Source organism: Tachypleus tridentatus, chromosome 4 (genome assembly GCF_004210375.1).
Source record: "Tachypleus tridentatus isolate NWPU-2018 chromosome 4, ASM421037v1, whole genome shotgun sequence".
NCBI classification, from domain to species: Eukaryota; Metazoa; Arthropoda; class Merostomata; order Xiphosura; family Limulidae; genus Tachypleus; species Tachypleus tridentatus.
The window spans coordinates 45853159-45876877 of NC_134828.1; the positions used below are offsets into that span (position 1 = coordinate 45853159).

Genomic DNA, 23719 nt, shown 5'->3' on the forward strand with positions numbered 1-23719 from the left:
CGCCAGAAACCGTCGGTCGCCTGGAAGATACATCCACCCAAGGGGTAGCTGTAGTCTCCCTTGAAAGGGAAACCTCCGAATCAGCGCGTTGACGAACAGATAGTCTTTCAGCGTCTTCAGGCACTGCACGAGAAGGAACAACCGTGGCCACGTCAACCTCGTCACGAGAAGGAATGGGCGTGGCCACGTCAGCGTCGTCACAAGAAGAAGGCCGAGGAACAACAAGCTTGGGACAACGTTGCCGAACATGTCCTTGCACATGACAATGTCGGCAAATAAACTGAGGACAATCGCGATGTAAATGATCCGCCCCCAAACACAAATTACACAGCTTGGACTGGCGATCATGTTTCACCTTTATCATAACTGCTTTGCCCAAAGGGTCGAAAACTTTCACGACATATGGCAAAGAAACACAAGTCTCGCTAAAAGAGACACGAACATGGCGTATACCTAAATATATGCCCTGGTCTCTCTTCCACACTATAGGGCTCCTTACTTCACAAGCAAAATCCTTAAGTTTATTTAGAAGAACATCATCGGCTATATATTCTGGTACTTCCATAAAAGAAACAGTAATAGTGCGTTTAGTTACACCATTAGCCAAACAGTGTACACCATTTACAACAGGGGTGTGCAACATTTTTCGTCGGTGGGCCATATAACCAACTTCATCAATCAAGCGGGGCCACTTAAAAAACAAGCTTATTCGTGTACATGCACAATAAATTTAAAAAAATTCTCAAAATGCAAGCAATAATATTTTATATTTTTGCATGAGTGATCATTTTAGTGCGACACTTGAAATTTAGAGTCCTTGCAGAGCTTGTCAATATCAGCTTTGACAGAAGTGGTTGCCACTCTTAACTGACTGGTCAAATGTTCATCAGTCAGCTGACTTCTACATTTGGTTTTGATGAGCTTCATTTTGGAGAAAAATTGCTCACAGCAGTAGGTGCTACCAAAAAGGGAGGCAATTCTTTGTGCATGACGGGACAAATTGGGAAACTTTTCACGTACACAGAGTTTGTAAAAGTAGCAAACTGTTTTCAGAGAATTTCCTTTTAGTGTCCATGTCAGCCTGCAGTTTAATGAGTTCCATTTGGCAATCATCAGGACTGTCTTCCACTGCCAAATCAAAAGGTTGAGCGAACAATTTCAATCTAATTTCAGTTTGTCTGAAATCTGGAAATCTGTTTGCAAACTCATCACGCAGCTTTTGTACACTGGTTCCATATTTGGTGCAATCCAGATTAGGAAATTCCAGTTTCCTGGTTGCAAGACATGTAAAATGGGTCAATATGGCTCTTCTCAACTGAACCTGGAAAAGTTCCAATTTCTTCTCAAAAGCACAAATATGCTCAAACAACTTATTCACAAATTGACTTTTCCCTTGTAGTTTTAAGTTTAAATCAGACAGATGCTGTGTAATGTCTGTGAGGAATGCTAAGTCATTCAGCCAGTTCTCATTGCTCAAGAAGTCCACATTCTGACGTTTGCTCTCCATGAAGAACTTAATCTCCTCTCGCAGATTCCAGAATCTCTTCAAAGTAGCAGCTCTACTAAGCCAACGTACAGCAGAGAAGTACAAAACATCTGAATACTCACTGTCCAGCTCATCTAAAAAAGTTTTAAATTGTCGATGATTTAATCCTCGTGTTCGAATATAATTTACGCATTGGACGACATTTTTCATGACTTCTGCAAAATCCAGAACTTTGGTGCACAAGCTCTCTTGGTGAATAATGCAATGGCTTACAACTACGTCTTGTGCTCCAATTGCAGTTAGAAATTTCTTGGTGAATCCATTTGTCCTACCTGTCATGGAAGGAGCACCATCTGTTGTAACACCACATAATTTATAAGGATTCAGTTCAAACTTTTCTACAACCTTAAGCACTTGTTCACAAATATCCTGTCCTGTGGTTGTGGAGGAAAGGCTTGCCATATCTAAAACTCTTCGAAAACATCAAAGCCTGCAGTAACAGCTCTGATGAAAATGACAAGTTGGGATGTGTCATTGATATCAGTGCTTTCATCCAAAGCCAGACTGAAAGCTTCACACGAATTCAATCTCTCTTTCAAAGTTTCTTTGATGTCCTCTGAAAGATCTTTTGTCCTGCGTGAGACAGTAAAGCGGGAAAGGCTAGTTTGCTCCACCAAATATTTTTTCTCTGGACATGCATATTCTGTGAATATTGTTAAACAAATTTTAATAAATTCTCCATCACTGAAAGGCTTTCCCTTTTCTGCCATACATTCACAAAGCTTAAAACTCAGTTTTGTCACCAGTTCTGAATTTTTCTTGAAAGTGGTAAAACACCTTGTTGCTTTTCAATGGATGTTTTTAAATGTTCAATTTTGTCCTTTCGTGCCTGACCAACAATTTCATCAAACTGGGAGGAGTGCTTAGTTGCGTAATGTCGCTTAATATTGTACTCTTTCATGACTGCAATTGTAGTTTGACAGACGAGGCAGACAACACCTTGATTATGTGGGACAACAAGATATTTTGTGTACCATTCACTGTTGAATAACCTTCCCTCATCATCAATTTTTCGTTTCTTAACTGCTGACATTTTACTAGCCCTGAAATCAAAACAAAAATTATTCTCACGAAAATAGCAAAGTAGAAAAAACATAGAATTTATTTACACATGGAACCTCTTATGGACAGAAACACGTTTCTAAATTGGCATCCCGATCATAGCCTTCCGGTACTTAAATTAATTGAGAATAGCAAAATACAGTGTGACCTCGCCTATTCGCGGGTTATGCGCGAACTGCGTTTTTGTAGGTCACAGAGACTGAAAGGGCTTTTCGAGGAGATTTCTGTTGTATTTACTCAATCAAGCCGTTTTTATCAATTGTCGTCTTCACCAAACAAGATTGGACTGCTATTGGCTGACTGCCTCAGCTTCCCCAACAACGCAAACGGCAAAGCAAAGCCCGGTAACGCACGGTACAATTTAGTGAAATACATAACAGTATGCAATATTGCTACATTATTACTGCATCAATGAGTATAAGTATCATTAGTGTTTGGGAAGCATTTCATATAGTATATAATCGCATACATTTACGTTTTAAAAGTGCGTCCAATATTCGCGGTTTTTCGCTATTCGCGGGAGGGTAAAGAACGTAACCCCCGCGAATAACGAGGTCACACTGTACATAGAATCAGATGCATCTGAAAGCAAAATTTTAATAAATTCAGTAAAGTCACAACAATATGCTAAATAATAATCAATTTACCTTCAATCTCTTGTAGTAACTGTAAAAGGTAATAAAATTTTCACCAATAATGAATGACGGACAGCAGAGGTTAGGGAAAATTGTCGCCAGCGGGCGAAGGCGAGGTTCAGGACATGACGTTGAGTCGAAGTGCACGTCACCTATTCATGCCCTAAGGAGGCCGACCAATCGAATTCGGCCTGCTCCTCTCTAGCAAAGATAATTTTAGAAGTTTGTCGAGTCGAAGCCTGGGAATCCCGTAGGATCGATGCTTTTAAAAATATTCCATTTGCGTTGGATTACAGATCAGGCCACATGGTTAGATTACAACAACTAGGGCCACACTAAATGGCTTGGCGGGCCGGGTTGTGGCCCGCGGGCCGCCTGTTGCACACCCCCTGATTTACAACAAGACCAGCATCGACAGCTAGGTCCACGTCAGCAGGGAGAACAAAAGTTACCTCATAACCTCCCGGGCGAGGAACAACTGCAGTAACCGAAGCAGCACCAAACGTATTCATAACAGCATGGATCACGTCCCCATGGTTTGAATTGGAAGTTTCCACAAACACCGTGCGATGCATTACTTCCATACTTGTTTGAGGAGCTGAACACATATTCAACAAATAGCAAAAGCACGAAAACTAGAAACAAAAATTAACTGTACGCTCACTAGGCTTAGCTACTAAACTCACACTAAGGCTATCAGGAGCGAGAAAAAAACACGTCTGCACTCGAGGACGAGAACCGGCGCTTTCAACGTGGTATGAACGATGACAGTTTCATTCTTTCTTATTTGGTGTTTTAAGTATTACCCTGAAAGAAAATCGTTGTTGCAGCCTAAAATTTCCTAGTGTTAGCTCTTCCATCCACCAAGGATATCTTACAACTGTAGGTTTGGTAGCTCAGGGGTACGTAACCTTGAGAAACACTTCAGTTGGATCTTAAGAGAGAGTTGTTTTTTAAAACCGTTTCACGCACTGTGTCGTTTAGATAAAACCGAAAGAAAACTTCAAATGTAACTTAATAATAATATGAAAGAGTGTTATTCTTTAAACTGAAAATTAATCTTGATTTAACATTTATAATATATTTTCATATTAAGCATTGATAATAACCTTTACAATTTGCCAACTGTATATATATATATATATATATATATATATATTTCTTTAGAGTTTAAACAGATAATTAGCAAATTATATTATTTGAGCTCCTTACTAGCAGACAAGTAGTATAGTTATGTAATAACTACAACTATACAGTTATGTAACAGGAAATCAGCTAGGTTTTTTAACACATTTACCTTATTCAACTTATAGAGCTTAACATTTCGTAAATGGTGTGATGTAACCGAAAATTGATTGTTTTCGGGAAAGATATGGAACAGACCTTTCCAATGTAAATATTTATGTGCTCAAATCATTAAAATATATTCAAATGAGAATATAATTTTTTCCAAACAAAGATAATTTTGGTTCATCAGAACAATTCGGAAATAGACCTGCAACAAGTCATACGAACACAAATGTCAAAGATAAAAACCGCCTAAGTGTTCCAGGTGACAGAACGCTAAAAAATATCTGACTCTAGGAACGAGATCAACCGGTGAGTAATTAAATAGATATGCATGTTATTGTACACACAGACATACCAGTCAAGACACTGTTGTAGTAACTATGGATTTCTATGTCATCAGAGACTAGATGGATTACGGAAAACATGTAGAGAGAAGTGGTGAGGCTCCAAAGTTATTTTGATATAATGAACTCAACTTCTGCATACTGAAGAAAATCTGAACTGTAAAGAGACAAATCATATTTACAAAGTGTTTTAAGAACGTATTATGAATAAACAATACTTTAAATTTATTTGTTTGTTTGTTTTGGAATTTCGCACAAAGCTACTCGAGGGCTAGCCGTCCCTAATTTAGCAGTGTAAGACTAGAGGGAAGGCAGCTAGTCATCACCACCCACCGCCAACTCTTGGACTACTCTGTGTACCAACGAATAGTGGGATTGACCGTAACATTATAACGCCCCCACGGCTGGGAGGACGAGCATATTTGGCGCGACTCGGCCGCGAACCCGCGACCCTCAGATTACGAAGCCCACGCGTTAACGCGCTAGTCCATGCCAGGCCGCTTTAAATTTACAGCGAAAGGTGTTAGATCCCAATATTGTTTATCTTGATAAATCCACAAAAAATTAAGTATTAGCTTTTATATTAACTTCAAATTTCATGCAACTTCTGCATTATATGGATATTATTTGATATTTTGTTGTTTGTAAGACACAATCATATACTGATCATTTTACCAACGTAATATTCCCAAAAGAATCTGTACTTTCATAACTGATATTAACATAAACAGTGACAACAGTTTTACGTTTATCTGTTAGAAATAAGAATATTGCAAGGAAACACCAACGGAAATCGAATGTACCTTTAGATATAACATAAAAAAGATCTTGTGTAATTTCATAAATTTCAAGTTTGTGTGATTAGTTTCATTAGTTAACCTAATTAGGAAGTACATAAAGAAACAAAAGTCAATTGTTAAGAAACTGTTTTGAAGTACGACACGTTTTATTTTTCTCACTAAAGGAACATTTATGTTATTTTACAGAGTGGGTCATAATTAATATTATAACTAGTGCGTCGTGCTCATTGTGAAAACCTCAAAATTCCAACGGTGACACAAAACGTGCTAAAAAAAAAATAAACGCTCTGTTGTTTTCCCCAGTGAATGTTCCAGCCGAGAACCTTAACTGTACTCGAGGATACCGAAGAAATGCTGACAGGTGTTGCAAGTATATATGACACTCAATTACTTTAAATTGTTCACATTAAACACAAATAGAAGAAAGACTTTTATAAATATGGAATTTTATTTCAACAAATACGTTTTTGATACTAAAGACGTTGTTAGAACAATAAAAATTAACACTGGGTAAATAAATGCTTAGCTATGTACTTTTAACGCTTTTAGATTCACGTCCTCCTGTTCACTATGACAATGGATTCCAAACTTACTGCCTGCCGTGCCCAGAAGGGACTTACATGACATCTTTTGCTGCTGACGCCTGTGTAGCTTATCCTGAAGACGAAATTACTGATATAGAAGAAGCTGATAATAAATATCTTTGTAAAAGTAATGGAATAAAAGAGTTTTAAAGTTTTCTTTTACTGTTTCCTTAACATTTTAAAAATGTTTATTTTTGTTCAAACAGATTGTAATAATAAGACACTTCTTCATAACTTTCATGGTTTTTAGTGCATTAAAAAGCTTTGCTTTTAATGGGAAATCCTACTACTGGTATATCATTTCAAACTAAGGAACGGCTAACGCTGAAAGCTCTAGTTCAAGTATCCGCGAAATTGAAAAACAAACAAACCTAACGGTGTCTAGATGGCACATCTGTGTGCGTCACATTATTACTGAAAAGACCTAAAGATATTTAATTTAAAAAAAGTCTATGTCCCGAAACATAACTCAAATCTATGTTTAATTTTTATTTTGTGTACATAATGTCGTTTTTGAAATAAAATAATGGAATTTGTCCAAATTCAAAACAAATGTTTTAATATAAGATTATAATTATATTCGATTATCAAAATGTTAGCACCGTCTCATAAGATCTGAATAGCATATGAAAATCCAGTAGGTTTCTTGCTATATTGTTGAATAAGGTAAATGTGTTAAAAAACCTAGCTGATTTCCTGTTACATAACTGTATAGTTGTAGTTATTATATAACTATACTACTTGTCTGCTAGTAAGGAGCTCAAATAATATAATTTGCTAATTATCTGTTTAAATTCTAAAGAAAATATATATATATATATATACAGTTGGCAAATTGTAAAGGTTATTATCAATGCTTAATATGAAAATATATTATAAATGTTAAATCAAGATTAATTTTCAGTTTAAAGAATAACACTCTTTCATATTATTATTAAGTTACATTTGAAGTTTTCTTTCGGTTTTATCTAAACGACGCAGTGCGTGAAACGGTTTTAAAACAACTCTCATTTAAGATCCAACTGAAGTGTTTCTCAAGGTTACGTACCCTGAGCTACCAAACCTACAGTTGTAAGATATCCTTGGTGGATGGAAGAGCTAACACTAGGAAATTTTAGGCTGCAACAACGATTTTCTTTCAGGGTAATACTTAAAACACCAAATAAGAAAGAATGAAACTGTCATCGTTCATACCACGTTGAAAGCGCCGGTTCTCGTCCTCGAGTGCAGACGTGTTTTTTTCTCGCTCCTGATAGCCTTAGTGTGAGTTTAGTAGCTAAGCCTAGTGAGCGTACAGTTAATTTTTGTTTCTAGTTTTCGTGCTTTTGCTATTTGTTGAATATGTGTTCAGCTCCTCAACAAGTATGGAAGTAATGCATCGCACGGTGTTTGTGGAAACTTCCAATTCAAACCATGGGGACGTGATCCATGCTGTTATGAATACGTTTGGTGCTGCTTCGGTTACTGCTGTTGTTCCTCGCCCGGGAGGTTATGAGGTAACTTTTGTTCTCCCTGCTGACGTGGACCTAGCTGTCGATGCTGGTCTTGTTGTAAATGGTGTAACTAAACGCACTATTACTGTTTCTTTTATGGAAGTACCAGAATATATAGCCGATGATGTTCTTTTAAATAAACTTAAGGATTTTGCTTGTGAAGTAAGGAGCCCTATAGTGTGGAAGAGAGACCAGGGCATATATTTAGGTATACGCCATGTTCGTGTGTACCTCATAAAAGACTTGTTACAAAAATTAAACCTGTGGGTATGAGGGAAACGTTATTAAATTGAAAATAAAATTGTCAGTATTATAGAAAACAGAGAATAGTAATAAACAGAGCCAGGTCTGACTGTGTGATAGTTACAAGTAATGTGCTTCTAGGCTATGTGCTGGGCCCTCTTCTGTTTATGATTGGTATTAATGATATGGACTCTGGAATGACTAATAAAAGTTAACAGATAATTTTAATATTTTTAGGTTGGCTACCTGTATCAAAGATGCTGCAGACCTACAAGGGGATTCAGAAAACTTGATGCATTGAGTCAGTAAATTACAGATAATGTTTAACTATTCAAAATTAAGGTGATGCATGTAGATTTTCATAATTCAACTTTAAAACTGTGGTTGAAGAAAAATCTTGGTGTTGTGATCACAAAATCACTGAAGTTATTTAAACAGTGTATTGTAGTCAGCAGTAGGGCTGATAGCATTTTGGATAGCATCTATATAAATATTTGAATATGTGACAAGAGATATAATTGTTTCACTGTATAAATCATTCATAAAACCTTATTTAGAGTATTGTACACAGTTTTGTGCTCCATTCCTCAACAAAGATATTGAATTGTTGGAAAAGGTTCAGAGAAGAGCTGTCAGGATAATATGTTGGCTGGGGTACTGTCTCAGTTTTTTTAGGTGTGACATTTGATTAAGGTATTTAACATTATTAGGGTAGGAGTTTAATATAAAATATTGCTTTATTGATGTCAGTAAAGGATTATGGTAGTAAATGTGATGATCAGTGTTGTGAGATCTGGTAATTTGTCTAGTCATCTTTTAAAATCAGTTTCAAACAATAAAATGGATTGAATTGTTAAATTATTGTCTTCAAAGAGCTATGAGTATGAAGATTCAGCATCAGAAAGTGGACACGTTCAGGTACACTCTGATTGTTACAAGGAGGTTGAAGATCATTTCCATGACAAGAACATTTTCCATACAATTACACCACTTCCAGTACCTGTCAGAAAAACACATTTCAAACTGATATATCTTTCTTCATGTTTTTCATAATTTTATTCTTACATTAATATAAGACAGATAAAATGTTGCTCATCAGACCATGCCATCTGTTTCCAGTCATTCGTTGTTCAGAATTGTGTATTAAGCATGAATTTTTTTATATTTTTTATTTACATAAATATTTACATAATTTATTTACATTTGTTGTAATGTCATTAAAGTGGTATGGTTGGCATAATAAAATCCTGGCTGTTGTTGAAGAATTTGGTAGTTGTGTACAATCCATTTTAATTTATCTGCTTCTTCATTTGTCTTTTTTTGTAGCCATTGGTGGAAATTTTTGTTTCTTTCTTTTCTACTCTGCACAAACTCAGATGATGTTTTTGTGAAAACCCAGTGAAATAAAAGGTTTCTGGGAATCATGCAGTGTTGAATGTCAAATTAGAAGGATTCTTGTTGCTGTCTATTTTCCTTAATTCTAACATTTTGAAACAAGTAATTACCAGCAATTCACATATGTTTAACAGTTGTAGATAAATAGTGTTTTCAAATGTATGTGTATATGTTTATGGAGATCTTTATGAAGTAGTGACTTGTGTATAACGTTATCACAATAACATAAAAGTAATATTTTCCAACACACTAGAACTATATATCTTTTCCCCATTTTAATGTATTTGTTAAAGAAGAATATACAAGATACTCAGAAGCTGATTAATAGCTGTCTTGATACTTTTACCCTGAAACAAATTCAAGTATGTATGTTGCTTTTGACATGTGACCGTTTTGTCACAACTGATGTAATCAGACTTAACTATTCATTTACTATTTTGTTTTTTTTGTTTGCACATTTTTTTCTTCTTACAAACTGAATCAACTTTAAATTTATAATTATAGTGCTTAAAACATTTAGAGGTTTCTCTAAACATTAAAATAAAAAAGTTATGATTATATTACCATCCTGGTCTTAACTGTGTACTTTTGTATTTAGAAATGTGTGTTCAAAATTATAGCCACTTGTATGTTGATTTAAAGCTTCTAAAATTGTAAAAAAGGATTTTATTATACCAGTTTTAATTGATTATTTCAGCATTTAGTTCTGTTATGAATTCAAATTTATCATAATTTGGCTGTTATTAGTTACATAGAGTGAATCTGTGCCAAGATTTTGAAGTATATTCATGAATCAAGTTATGTTTTCCAAACTCTGGCATTAGATACATGACATTTGGAATGTGTACCACACAATTTAAAACTAGGCTTTTGGATAGTGTGGCAAGTTTAAGATCAGTTTCAAATTAGTTTTGGTACATGACTAAAGATACAGGTGTGTAGGAACAAATGTTAGAAATATGTTCAAGTCTGTCGTTTAACTAAGTTTCAGGATTAATTAAATCTAAATTGTGAAAGATTATGATTAAAATATTCATACTTAACACTTCATATTAAGACAGTTTGTGTTTTCAAGAGCTGTTGGAAACATGTAGATGTATTGTAATCAGTTGAACCTCCAATTTTGCATATGTTTTAAAAATCTCTTTGTCTTGTAAGATGGTGCCCGTGAGAGTACACCATAATATTTTGGTCAGTATTTGTATTCAACATAGATGCAACTCTGAAGAAACAATTACTTGCAAGTTCCCCAGTGTTTTAGGTTTTATGCAACCTAGTACATTATTTTGAGACCAACTATTGAGTTTATAGGAATCCATAGACCCACCATACTTCCGGTGCTTTATGGTCACTTATCACTGATGTATTTCAATAGCCTTTTACATGTCCTTTGATATTTTTCTCTTCTCCTTTCTCATATTAGGTCATATGAGAGTTCTAGCTCAAAAGCTATGATATAGGACATTCTTATATCTATGATTAAAATTTTCATTACAAAATGAAATTCAGATAAATTCTTATTTCTATCACAGTCTCCTGTGTGAAAGATTTGTACCTTTTATACAGGAAATGTTTGTCATACTCTGCTTTCTTGGAACTCAATTTTCTCATACATGCCTTCTCACTTGAACTGAGTGATTGCCATCATATGATTATTGATTAATCGAGAACTACATTTATCAAATACATTAAAAACCAGTTGTCTATGTTCTAGTAAGTAGTTGCACAGAAAAAAAAGTTTTGGTTGTGGGATCTTGTCAGTTGTTCAAAATGAATGAATAGGTTCATCTGGATAGGTGAAATAACTGGAAATGGTAATTTTGATTAGTTTCCTGATAACTGATATGATTGAAATTTCTATTAATTGAGTGTTGGAATAATTAACAAACAGAAATAATTGGAAATAGTAATTTTGAGTTTCACTTGCTAATCAGTATAGGAGTATGAGAAAAAGATCAACAAACACAAGTAGGTCAGTAACTTTGTAGTTCATCAGGAGACTAGTTAAAATGTTTTTTGTAGAAGTGTTTATTTAAAGACTATTTTCATGCTATGTTAACATTATAAATTCTGTTGTAATTTGTTTTGTTAAATGTTATTTCTTTATACATTTTTGAGAAAAACAAATACCTGCTCAAATGTTATCATTATTCTTACAACATGAAAATGGTGATTTAAGATTGTTATTAGAAATAGTAGCTAATTGACAGTTTAGTTGTATATTAATCTTGATTTTATTGTGATTTCCATTAGGATAAAGTTTATGACAGCTGCCAAAATTACTTTAGTTCTGAATGGCATATTTTAAATTAATTGTTTCTGTTAAAATGTTTGAAGTTATTTTTATCAGAATTATATAACGTATTTTCATACCTCTAGTGTCATAATAAATTATAAATTTAAATTTACCACATAATATGAAGAAAGTAGTACATGTATGTGTAATATTTCAACTTTTACAGCTTGGATGTTATGAACCTGTTAAGATTGCTTTGTCAGAATACATTTTGAAACAATTATATGGATGAAGCAGAAAAATCTTGGTTAACAAATATGTTCATTTCTATATCTCTGTGGATTGTTATATGTTTTAATTTACAGCTACTGAATATCTGGAAAAGTAAACTGTAGCATCTCCAACTCTTTTAACATGTTAATAATTCTAGAGAAAAATTCCCCCACATTTTTATCATGGAAAGACTGAGTAGTAAAGATCAGAAATGTATGGAAACTGATGCTGGAGATATTACAAACCTGAATGCGACAGTTCTGTCTAGTGATAATCAAAGTATTCTGGCTTTAGGTAGGTTGTTTAATTGAAAAGCACTCTTGAGATATGCTCTAGAATTTATTCTTTGATTGTATATATTGAAGTAACTTAGTAGTTTTATTACAGTTAGTTTTCCTGGAGATATCTCTCCTTTTTCACTGATATTTCCTGAATTTTCAGTATTAATCCTATCCATCCCTGAATATCTTATTTTTTAAAATTTCTCTGATAATTAATCCAAAATTGCATACAAAATAAAATTATAAATGTTATGATATGGTTTTAAGTTTATTTGTCTTGATAAAATAACTCATAAAATTCCAAATTACTAATTGTAAGTTTTGATTTGGCCTCCATCAAATTTGTAATGTTTAATTATATTTTCTGTATTCACTGATACAATTTGTCAGTAAAAACAAAGCTACAAACCTGTAAACTGTGATCTATTTACATTTTTATAATATCTACCTCTTACCTTGTATTATGAAACCTGTAAACTTTGTTGCTTCTTTTAGTTATTAACACAAATGGTTCAAAACTGTATTTTTCATGTTGATTGCAAAAGTGCAATATTTTCTTTTTTTGTCATTGATTTGTAATAAAGCTTCCTTCCTCCTTTATGTGAAAAGTTTTAAAAATTCACTGCTACATTTTGGGTATATTAAGGCTTTCCTTGAAATTATGGAAGTTTTTAGTAGTTTTATATAAGATGGGAAAAGTATGTTGACTTCTCTGCATTATTATTTTTTTGTTAAAGTAATTGTTTTTGTAGTTTATGTTTTGTGTATAAGAACTCATTCTGTTGTAACTTTATACAAAGTGGATCAGGTGAAGGTCCAGATCATGATGGAGTGTATTCCTTTTAAACACCATTTCATAAATTTGTAAAAGAAGGGAGAGATAAGTTTTATTTATAAAATAAACTACCATTTGTTTACATTTGTATAGTATCTACCTCTGACCTTATATTTAAAAAGATTTAGAACTCATAAAAGTCACAGTATTTAAAACATGCTTTATACACTAGATAATGATGGAGTGTACTGAAATAGAAATTTCATTTGTTTGATCAGTTTATGATTTACAGTAATGATAGCAATCACATTTAAATATGTTATTTCACTGAATGGTTCTTTTTTAACATAAATATGAAAGGTAAATATTTAGGTAAAAAGTATCTGATGCTGGTAAACTAAAAAGAAATAATTTTGTTATTTCAAGTTATATTGACTCTAATGCATATGGAGGCAATATATTTTGGCTTAATTTTCATGTACGTGTTAAAATGACGTGATTGCTAATTTGCTATGTGTTTGAGGGTCAGTGTTTTTATTGGGAATCCAAACTATAGCACTTCTAATCTCCAATAGTGAAAAGGTGGAGATGAAAAGTTTCTGGTCATTTAATGTTATGAAACTATAATATGTTCTTTTTTGCACTTTGGGTCTATTAGATGTATATCTTTGGAAAAACAAAAATAAGATTTTATAATTTTTTCATACATTATTAAACAATATTACTTTAGCATGTGTTTTTGTTTCTCAAATTTCAATAGCTAAGTCAAAATGGTTTGTTTGCTGTTGAGTCTAAGTCTACAGAATGGACTAATTGTGCTCTGACAACTGTGGGCATCAAGACAGTGATTTAATGATATTTACTAGAGTAATGGCCATTTATCTTTTGACTATCATATATTTTATTAAAATTAACATTGAGTGACAGGCAATAACATAAGCTACAACTTTATTTTTTAATATTTAAAAGTAAATTTGATATATTGGGATTATAGTCTTAAGGTGCAGAAAAGTCTTAATAAATAAACAAATCAAAGAATGACTTTAATATTGTTTTAACATTTTATGTGCTTGTGGTCTGAAAACAACAATCAATTTTGTTACATCCTGTACTTGGGAAATGGGAAGGTAAAATCTTTGTAAAATAATAAGTTACTATATTTTAAAAACTGATGTTCTTTCCATAAAAGTAATAAAATATAGTTTCAATATACAATATTCTTATAGGTTTTTGGGTTATAGAAATATATATAACAGAGCAACATAATCTGATTTATTGTGATTTCAAAGAACAAGCTTATGTGAATCGTGTTAATAAGTGAATAGTGTTCTGTTAAGCACTTCTTATCAATCACATTAAAGTGCTATTACAGCTAAAACATTCATTTATGACACAATATTTTCCAGTTTATGATGATTTTCATCCAAATTGCAGTTCATTAACATTGACAAGGTTTTGACATCTTAACAAATCATGTCTAATATTCATTGAAATTATACACAAAACTTTTGTATCAAACTAAGAAATGTTATCTAAAACATAGATTACAGGGAAGATAACTGAAGATGAAACTTCATTCTTTCAAGATTAAGCCTTCTTTGACTATGAAGAAGTCCCAGGAATTTGTGGAGGAGTCTGGAAAAGATATTTTGGTTTACTTGACAGAAGATAAATCGTTGGTATCTAGTCATGTTTTTATAATTCATGTACATTACAAGTTGTATGCGAGGTGTCATATCACTATTTTAAGATGCAAGTTTAATTAAAGGACTGCAAGTAATCATGAGATAACAGTGAAATCACTTGTTTCACATAAGAAGAGTTTGTGAACAATATTTAATTTATTAGTGTTTATTAGTCTTCGTGCAGAGATATACAATGGGTTTCAGGCACTATCTACCTCAAGAAATGAAACTCCAGATTTTAGCATTGCAAGTCAGTAAACATATCACTAAGCAGTGGTGCAGTGTTAAATAAAGAAGTTGGGGAACATGTTTTAAAAGTGTTAGTATTATTTATATTTATCACATTTCTTATATATTAAAACACAAATTTCAGGAATATTAGCTATAATGAGATGGTTTTTGAACACCCAATTAAACGGTTCAGATCAGATGTAATTTGGTGCCCAATGTTCAGAAATTCTCTATATGCAGCAATTAAGTTTGAAAATGACAATCTGAAACATTTTTCAAGGAGTTCTATTTCCTTTTCATCAAAGCCTTGGTTTTTCTATGCTGGCCACTTGTTGAATTCTAAAGTACATAGCTCAGAAATTATGTTTGGAATGAAATTAGAAATGCCTGACCTTGATCCAGTTGGTTCATGAAAAGAATCTGTGAAACACTGTTGTCTAATATTTTTATAATACTAGTTATAGGTTACTATGATTGAAACACCTTGTTGCTATCTGCCAGTTATTGCTATAAACTTCATTTCCTTAATGGTATTCCAAGAATTTTGACTTTACATTGTTTGTTAAAATAGTATAGTGCAGCAAATTAACTTGTCTGCATAAACTGTAGTAATATTTTCTGTGCATGGTTTTGGAAAGAAGAGGTAGTTTTAATACATTATATAAACACTGGTCAAATTTTGATTGATCTTTATCAATGTTACTACTAATTGACTTGAAATGGTAACACTAAGACATTTAACATTTCTAATCAGCTGAAACAGTTATGAATGAACTTACAACTCATCTAGTTTCAACATGTGTCATTTTTCATTTCTTCTTTCCGTTTTTATACTACTGGAAACTAAATTTGCTACTGTTGTAAGTATGGTAAAATAGAAAAGACAATGTTCAAAAGCTCTTGCACACTTTGACATCTATAATGCTAACCCCAACCAATCAGGGAGGATAACTAACAAGTTTATTGAATCAGATCACACTTTCTATAGAGAAATGTTGAAACTATTTTCTCCCATTTCTATACAATACTTTAGAGAATCACTAAATTACATATAATATACTATTGTCTTCAAAGCTGGGAAAATAACTATCAGTAACATCAAAGTAGAGTGTTACTTAACAGTAATGTGATCAGTGGAAATTCATTGTTTGATTTTCACAAGGTTTCTACTTGAGCTGCTGAGAGTAAAATAAACATAGGAAATATGTGTCAAAAGATTAGAAGTGGAATATCTTGGGAGATTTACTGTGGAGTTTCATGATCCATGATGAAAAAAGTCCTGAGTGTTCTCTTAAGTTTCCAAGTCAGTTGCTTATAACATGATAACTACAGCAAATAAGTATGAAAAGTATAAACTCTGTCCATAAGTTATTTGGAATTATAACTAACAGAACTACACAATTTTATTTTCCAGTCATTTCTTTTACTATATTTTAATAAATACAACTTGAATGAAAGGGTTAATGAATCATTCTTCTAAAGGTGGACAAAATTTCATGAAGTTAGAAATTTCTAAGGTCTCAGTTGTTCAAAATTGTGAGGGTTGCAAGGGAATGGCATTCTGCTTAAACAGAAATGTAGTAGAAAGCTGTTTCCACTCTATTACATCACTGCTGTTAACTTACGAAGAGAATGGTTTTTAATTTAAAGGTGGGGGACATTATTTAAATTTGGGGGTAATATTTAAATTAAAGTAACATTTTTTTATTCAGTTAACTTGAATATTACTTAATCTAATAAATTATGGCATAAGCTAAACAAAGGTATCATAATTAATAATTTGAAACATTGATAAATCACATAAACTAGGACTTAATTTAGAAAAATAATACATTAGTGGATTGCAATCTTTCTGGCTACACTGTATAGGCCTATTTGACTAGCCTGTTGCTTTAGGCCTTGCATTTTACTTGCAGCAGTGGTTCTTGAAATCAATTACAAAACCAAAGTTTATTTATTACTTGTATAAGAAAGTTTTATAGACACAAGTGAAATAACACAAAATCACACTGAGGATGAAAATGTATAGCACATCAAGGCAGTAAACTAAACCTGATTATTTTGTTGCTTTAAATTAACACTACAGTCTCTATTAGTCAGTTGGTCAGCTGAAAGCTTACAAACATATAGTATCTAAGTTTGGAATTCGATTCTTCACAGTGGATGCAGTAAAATCAGAGAACACATTTTATATTAATTTTACAGGGAGACGAAAATCAAAGGAATGAAATGCCTAGTAAACCTGGCTAGAAAGACACAGTACATATCCCTGTCTTGTGTTAAATTATGACTTTAGTGAATAACTTTTTGTAAACTGGCTGACCTTGTTCTAAAGATGCTCCTACTAAAATCAGGAGACATTATGCAGTTTTTCCAATGAGATTAAAAACCTTAAATAACATGGTGGCCAATATTCCCCCTAGAAACTTTGTGTCAGCCCTTCTAAAAGTTGGAATAGGGTAACTGTCAAGACTGAAAATACATATCAGTTTACTTTTCAGTAATATTTTAAACTGTTAAAGTAAAACACAAGCTTACCTGTTTAATGTAATGGATAAGAAAACAAAATACAGAACCATAACAATAGTATACAACTTAAGGTAAATATTATTCCTTCCTTATCACAAAAGTGTTATATCAAAGATCAAAGCACAAAGCTTAAATTTAAAATGAAATTATATTTGTAATTAATATTTCTTTTGTATAAATATGGGAAAATATCTATTTTTGTTGTTGTTCTTCCTGTTAACTTCCTATAGCACATTTGAAATTAAGTTGAACAAGGCCTAAAAAAATATTCTGTCATTACTTCTGTACACAAAGATATTTCAGGATATATTTGTTTAGAAAGAAACTTCTGTTACCTTGAATAAGACTAGTTGAGTTTCATGTTCATGTAAAGTATATTAAATAAATGATTGGTCTGTGTATGACAGATACTGCAATAGTGCCATCCAGAGGATCATAGAACAATTTGTTCTGGAAACAATTTCTGAGATACCCATACAATAACTGGAGAAGAAGAACCAATTTGTCACAGATTAAGTGACAGCTAAGTTTATCACAGCTGCTAAATCAGAAGTCAAGTATTTGTATTTCTTCATTTGTATATTTGCAGCAGCAACATTTGTTTTCAACACAGGAAATAAGGCCAAGACATCTTTTACGAGCTAAAAGAACTTCAACATGCAGAACTGATGCAGTAACTTGCTTTGTGGAACCTACAAACAAATGATGAAAACCACTCGCATATTGTTGGTAAGTATAAGTTTAGAAAATAATATCAGCAGAACATGATAGAAGGATACTGTTATTTTGAATCCACTGTTGTTATTTGTGTAATGCACCACAAGCCAGCATTCATCAAAATTAAGGTTGCGTGTCCTGCAGCTGTAATCAGAACATTAAAATCGTAGATGAATTGTGTTTCTTTTTGAAATAAAACAGCAGTGAAGTTTATATATTACCACTGCTCAGAAATCACTATGATCACACTGTCGTGTACAAAAGCAATAAAAGTTTCAAAGCTCAAACATTTTCCATGTTTGAAGTGTAGCTTCTTGCTTAACGTAAAATAGAAGCTATTTCTTTTTATTTCAAGTAGACATGATTTTTATTCAAAAAACATGAGGGCTATCAGCAAGAGTTCTTCCCAGTTCAGTGCTAAAAGACGAGAGAAGGGAACTAGTCATCACCCCCACTCCCACCAACTCTTGAGTTATTCTTTTTCTTAACAATATCACATAGAATAAATGATTTTAAAATCATACACACTGTAAATAATATAAAAGGAAATTAAATAAAATATTTAATAATACATCAAGGAAATTACAAATATAATTTATATTTATTCTTATGATAAATTCGAACCCTAATTGTATTAAATGTTTTAAATTGGATGACTTTATTTCAATATTCTTATTCCAATAAGACAACACTGCAGGACGAAACTTTTTACTGTCTTTTTAATTATGATATTTTTCCTGTCTTTAATATATTGTATTTTGCATTTCAACTTCTTCTGTTTATTGAACTCATTCAGTTAAAATGCCAAAATGAACAGTACCGAATAAGGATCAAACATGAGGATTTGGAAGGAATGTGTAGTGTGTTTTACAAATTTTGATGGTTAATAATTATCACAACAAATGGTTCTCAAAAGAACTAATAATCAAAATTTTGAATCACAGAACAGTAAAATTGGTTTTAATGTGTTTGTCAAGTTGCAATAAATTAATAAAAATATATGTTAGAATAATTTAAGTTCAATATGAAACTACTTTCTTAATGAGTGACATACAGAAATTGAAAACACAAACCTGTGTTTTTTCATTAACAGTGCTATTTCATGACATGAGTAAAAGTGTAATGCAATCCACATCACATTAAAATATCTGCAAGGCCTAAAGTTTAAAAACAAAACTGTAACAATGATTCCTCTGGAGCCCAGGTTATTAATAAATCAGTGTGAACCTTTACTTCCAGCAGTGAGAAAAATAAATTTTGCCTTTGCTGATTGACAATGCTAGAAACATTTTGAAGTAAATAACATCACATTTTGTTATTGAACTAATGTTAACAGGTTTAATGTTGTTACTTTTAGATGAACTGTTTTATTTCAAAACTAAGCTTTCTTTGTATTAAATAATATATTTGGACTGTCTCTACTTTTTTAGCATTTTCAAATTAATGCACAAGCTTTCAGGTAAATCACTTAAATCTTCTATAAGTGCAAGACATTTGATAAACAACAGGATATAAGGTAACAATTCAAATCACAAGTTGCATTGCAACAACAAAAACAAAACGTGTCTAATACATTAAAAGAAATGTTACAAGGTGAAGAAACATAGCAAGCAATACTATAATTGTGGTTTGTTATGCTAGAAAATAAAAGGAACAACAGCAACAAGGTAAGATAGATAAGAAAATAAAAATAAAATTAGGTTATTAAAATAACATTTTTACAGTTAATGCATGAATTGATACAAGTGGTTATAAGGGTAGGTTTAATTGTTACTACTGTGATGCTATAAGTGTAAAAAATAAAAATGATGACAAAAGTAACAGGAATGGACAATTTTGATGTAATTAGAATAACTTGCACATAGATGTGGTGATGACAAATTTCTTTAAAATGCAGGTTTGAAGGTTGTTGATAAAGTGCAAAAGAGGAGTGGCATTATTTGCCCTTTTAGTTGTGGGGGCATTGTAATATGACGGTCATTCTCACTAGTTGTTCGTAAAAGAGTAGCCCAAGAGTTGGTGGTTGGTGGTGGTGATTAGTCTTACACTGCTAAATTAGGGATGGGTAGCACAGATAGCCCTAGTGTAGCTTTGCACGAATTCAAAAACAAACAAACATACCAAGTGAGACCTGAGAATATGCACCTGAGTATTATTACTGATACACATGCGAGTGTATTATTATAATGACGCGAGCTAACTTAAAAACAAATTGAAAAAGTGTGACTGCCATAGTTTGAAAAAGAAATAACCTAACACCTGAATATTCCTCTGATACTGAAGGTGTAAACTGAGTACTACTTATCCACATGCATGTGCATCTTCTTAATGAAGTCAGCTAGCAAAAACCACCATAAAGAAGAAATGGTTCCTGATACTACAAATAAAATCACAAGGAGAGAAAGAAACACGTGTGCACATGCGCATCTGTTTATGTTTTACTGTTATAGCTTCACGACAAAAGAATCTATGAACTTGAAATTTTGCATCCACATTAAGTGAACCCTAAGGGTTTGCATCAGTATATTATAACTTGTCTTCTTGAGTGTGCTTGTCTTTTTGTGTTAAAATCTATAAACAAAGAGATATGATCATCATATCTCTAAGGAAAGTATCTAGAAACCTGAGAGTTTGCACTAATACTAAGCAAACCCGAGGGTCTGCATTTGAGTATTGTCATTTATCAACAAGAATTTGCGTGTATATGCATAACTTTCTAATGAGGGAAGCTCGTGAAAACGTACTTACAAAAAAAGTGATATTTTATATTACAAATTATAAATATAAATCACAGACAAATAGATATGTGCCCATTTTTTTAAATAGTAAAATCTAGCAAAACAAAGAAGCACAAAGAAATGAAATAGTTCCTTACACAACAACTTCTTATATGTGAAAAGCCAATCCATTTTGATAACAATGCATTCCAACATAATATTTATATTACTCTGCTTAGCAATAATTTCATAATCTAATATTGTTGTTAAGAGTTTCTGAAAGTATCAAATGAAATGTATAAAAAAAAAAAACTGAGAAAAAATAAACTTGTTGATATGTAAAACTGGCTGGTATGAGTAGATAAAGCTCCATGTTGAGGAGTGAACAACGTTTCGATCTTCTTCTTCATTGTGAACCTGACGATGACCAAAGAAGGTCGAAATGTTGTTCATTCCTCTACATAGACTTTCTTTGCCCATACCAGCTGTTTTACATATATATTTTCTCTACAAGTGGGTTTTCGTCATCACAGAAACTTCTTGATTTCTAATCAGAGGCTCTGTTAATTGAATAAGTTCGTTTTTAGTTTTTAAAATTAAAATTGGAAGACAAATAAATATGTTGTTTTTTGAATTTCACACAAAGCTACTCAAAGGCAATCTGTGATAGCCGACCTGAATTTTCCAGTATATGATTAGAGGGAATGCAGCTAGTCATCACCACTCAGTGCCAATTTTTTTACCAACAAATTGTGAGAGTGACCACACATTATAATGCCCCTTGGGTGAAAGGGCGAGTATGCTTGGTGTGACCTGGATTCGAACCTGCAACCATTTGATTTCAAGTCCAATGCCTCAACCACCTGGCCATACAGGGCCATAAAGAAAACAGATAAAACTTATTCGTTGTTTCAGAGACTGTACCACCAGATGCTAATTTTAGGACATGCACACGCAGGTGTTTATTTTCTGGAAGCACAGGCTTGTAAATTTGCATATGTGTGTGGAAGTGCTCATTTTCACACATAGCACATGCACAAATTATTATAAGTGCATGCAGGTGGTGATTTTGTAGTTGGGCACACAAGTGCTTATTTTCATTACATGCACACACAGTTGCATAATTGGTAAATACACTCGCAGGTGCATAAATTGGTACATACATGCTCAGGTGCATATTTTCATACATGTACATGCAGGTGTATCTTTTGTAGTTGTGCAGGCTGGTGTTCATTTTTGTACACGCGCAAGTAGGTGAGAAAATAGGTACATGCACTCATGAGGTGTTGATTGCACAGGTGCTTATGTCCCGCACTGTACTACTTCTGTATGCTTATCCTGGGTAGAGTAATCAGTGTTCATCTGCATTATCACTGTATGTTGTATTGTAGGTTCAGTAATCAATGTTTATCTGTTTTATCTCTGTATGATATAGCTTGGGTACAATAATAAAGGTTCATCTGTACTAACTCTGTATGTTATATACTGAGTTGTATAATCAATGTTCATATATGCACCTGTATGCCACATCCTGGTACAGTAGTTAATGTTTATGTGTTTTCCCTCAATATATTATATCCTGGGTATAAAATCAATGTTTATCTGTACTACCTCTTTATGTTATATACTCAGGTAAAATAATCAATAATCATCTGTTTTACCCCTGTGTTTTTTTTTTTTCATGGGTCAATAATCATATTTATCTGTTTTAAACTCTGTATTTTAAATCCAGGGTACAATATTCTGTGTTTATCTGCTTTACCTGTATGTCATATCCATGGTACAGTGTTCAGTGTTTATCTGCTTTACCTCTATATGTTATATCATTTGTAGAAGAATCAATGCTTAACTGTTCTAACTGTCTATGTTATATCCTGGGTACATTAATGATTATTCATCTGTTTTACCTCTGAAAATTATATCCTGAGTACAATAATCAATGTTTATCTGCTTTACCCCTCTTTGTTTTATCCAGGAAACAGCAATCAATGTTAAAATGTTCTAACTCTGTTATATTTTGGTTGAGGAATAAATGTTTTTCTGTTTTAACTCTTTATGTTATGTCGTGATAACAGTAATCCATGTTCATCTGCACTACTTCTGTATCTTATATCCTGGCTACAGCTATCAACATTCATGTTTTACCAGTGTATGTTATATCAAGGGTACAGAATTCAATTTTCATTTGTTCTACCTCTGTCCGTTATATTCTGGGTACAATAATCAATGTTTATCTGCACTACATCTGTTTTTTTATATCCTTGGTACAATAGTCAGTGTTCATCTGTTCTACCTCTGTCTGTTATATTCTGGGTACAGTACTCAGTGTTCATGTGTATTGAGTCAGTATGTTACATCCTGGGTACAGAAATCAATGTTCATCTGTTGTACCTCTGTTTGTTGTATCCTGGGTACACTGATCAATATTTATCTGTTTTACCTTTGAATGTTATATCTTGGGTACAACATTCAATGTTTATCTGCTTTTCCTTCTATGTTATATCCTGGGTAAAGTAATTAATGATCATCTTTCCTTCTTCTGTATGTTATATTTTGGGTACAATAATTAGTTTTCATTTTTCTACCTCCCTATGTTGTATCCTTGATAGAATAATCAATGTTTATCTGTACTACCTCTTTATGTTATATCATGGGTACAGTAATCAATGAATATCTTTTTTAGCTCTGTATGTTATATCCTGGGTACAATAATAAACGTTTATTCTCTATCATAGCAATTAATTACAGTTTTATAGTCTGTGATTAATCTCCATAAAAGGTAATGTTCTCTCTGTTGATTGGTTCTTGATGATATGATTTTAAACGTACAGTTACTTGTGTACTCTACACTTATGTGGTTGTGTTTTATCTTTATTATTTTTC

The 23719-nt window shown here is 32.6% G+C and overlaps 1 protein-coding gene across 4 annotated transcripts in view; it reads left to right on the forward strand.

Moving 5' to 3' along the window:
* LOC143249039 (eukaryotic translation initiation factor 3 subunit D-like) overlaps positions 1 to 23719 on the forward strand; it is a 35075-nt gene that overhangs the window by 9305 nt on the left and 2051 nt on the right. The window contains exons 1-3 of one of the 4 annotated variants that reach the window (XM_076498230.1): positions 7618 to 12195; positions 14501 to 14636; positions 17992 to 18131. In XM_076498230.1, coding sequence (XP_076354345.1) covers positions 14523 to 14636; positions 17992 to 18108 — 231 coding nt within the window. In that variant the 5' untranslated portion in view covers positions 7618 to 12195; positions 14501 to 14522 and the 3' untranslated portion in view covers positions 18109 to 18131. Of the gene's footprint in view, positions 1 to 7617; positions 12196 to 13092; positions 14637 to 17991; positions 18132 to 23719 lie in introns of those variants that run through there. The other 3 variants (XM_076498233.1, XM_076498231.1, XM_076498229.1) reach the window with 3 other exon arrangements.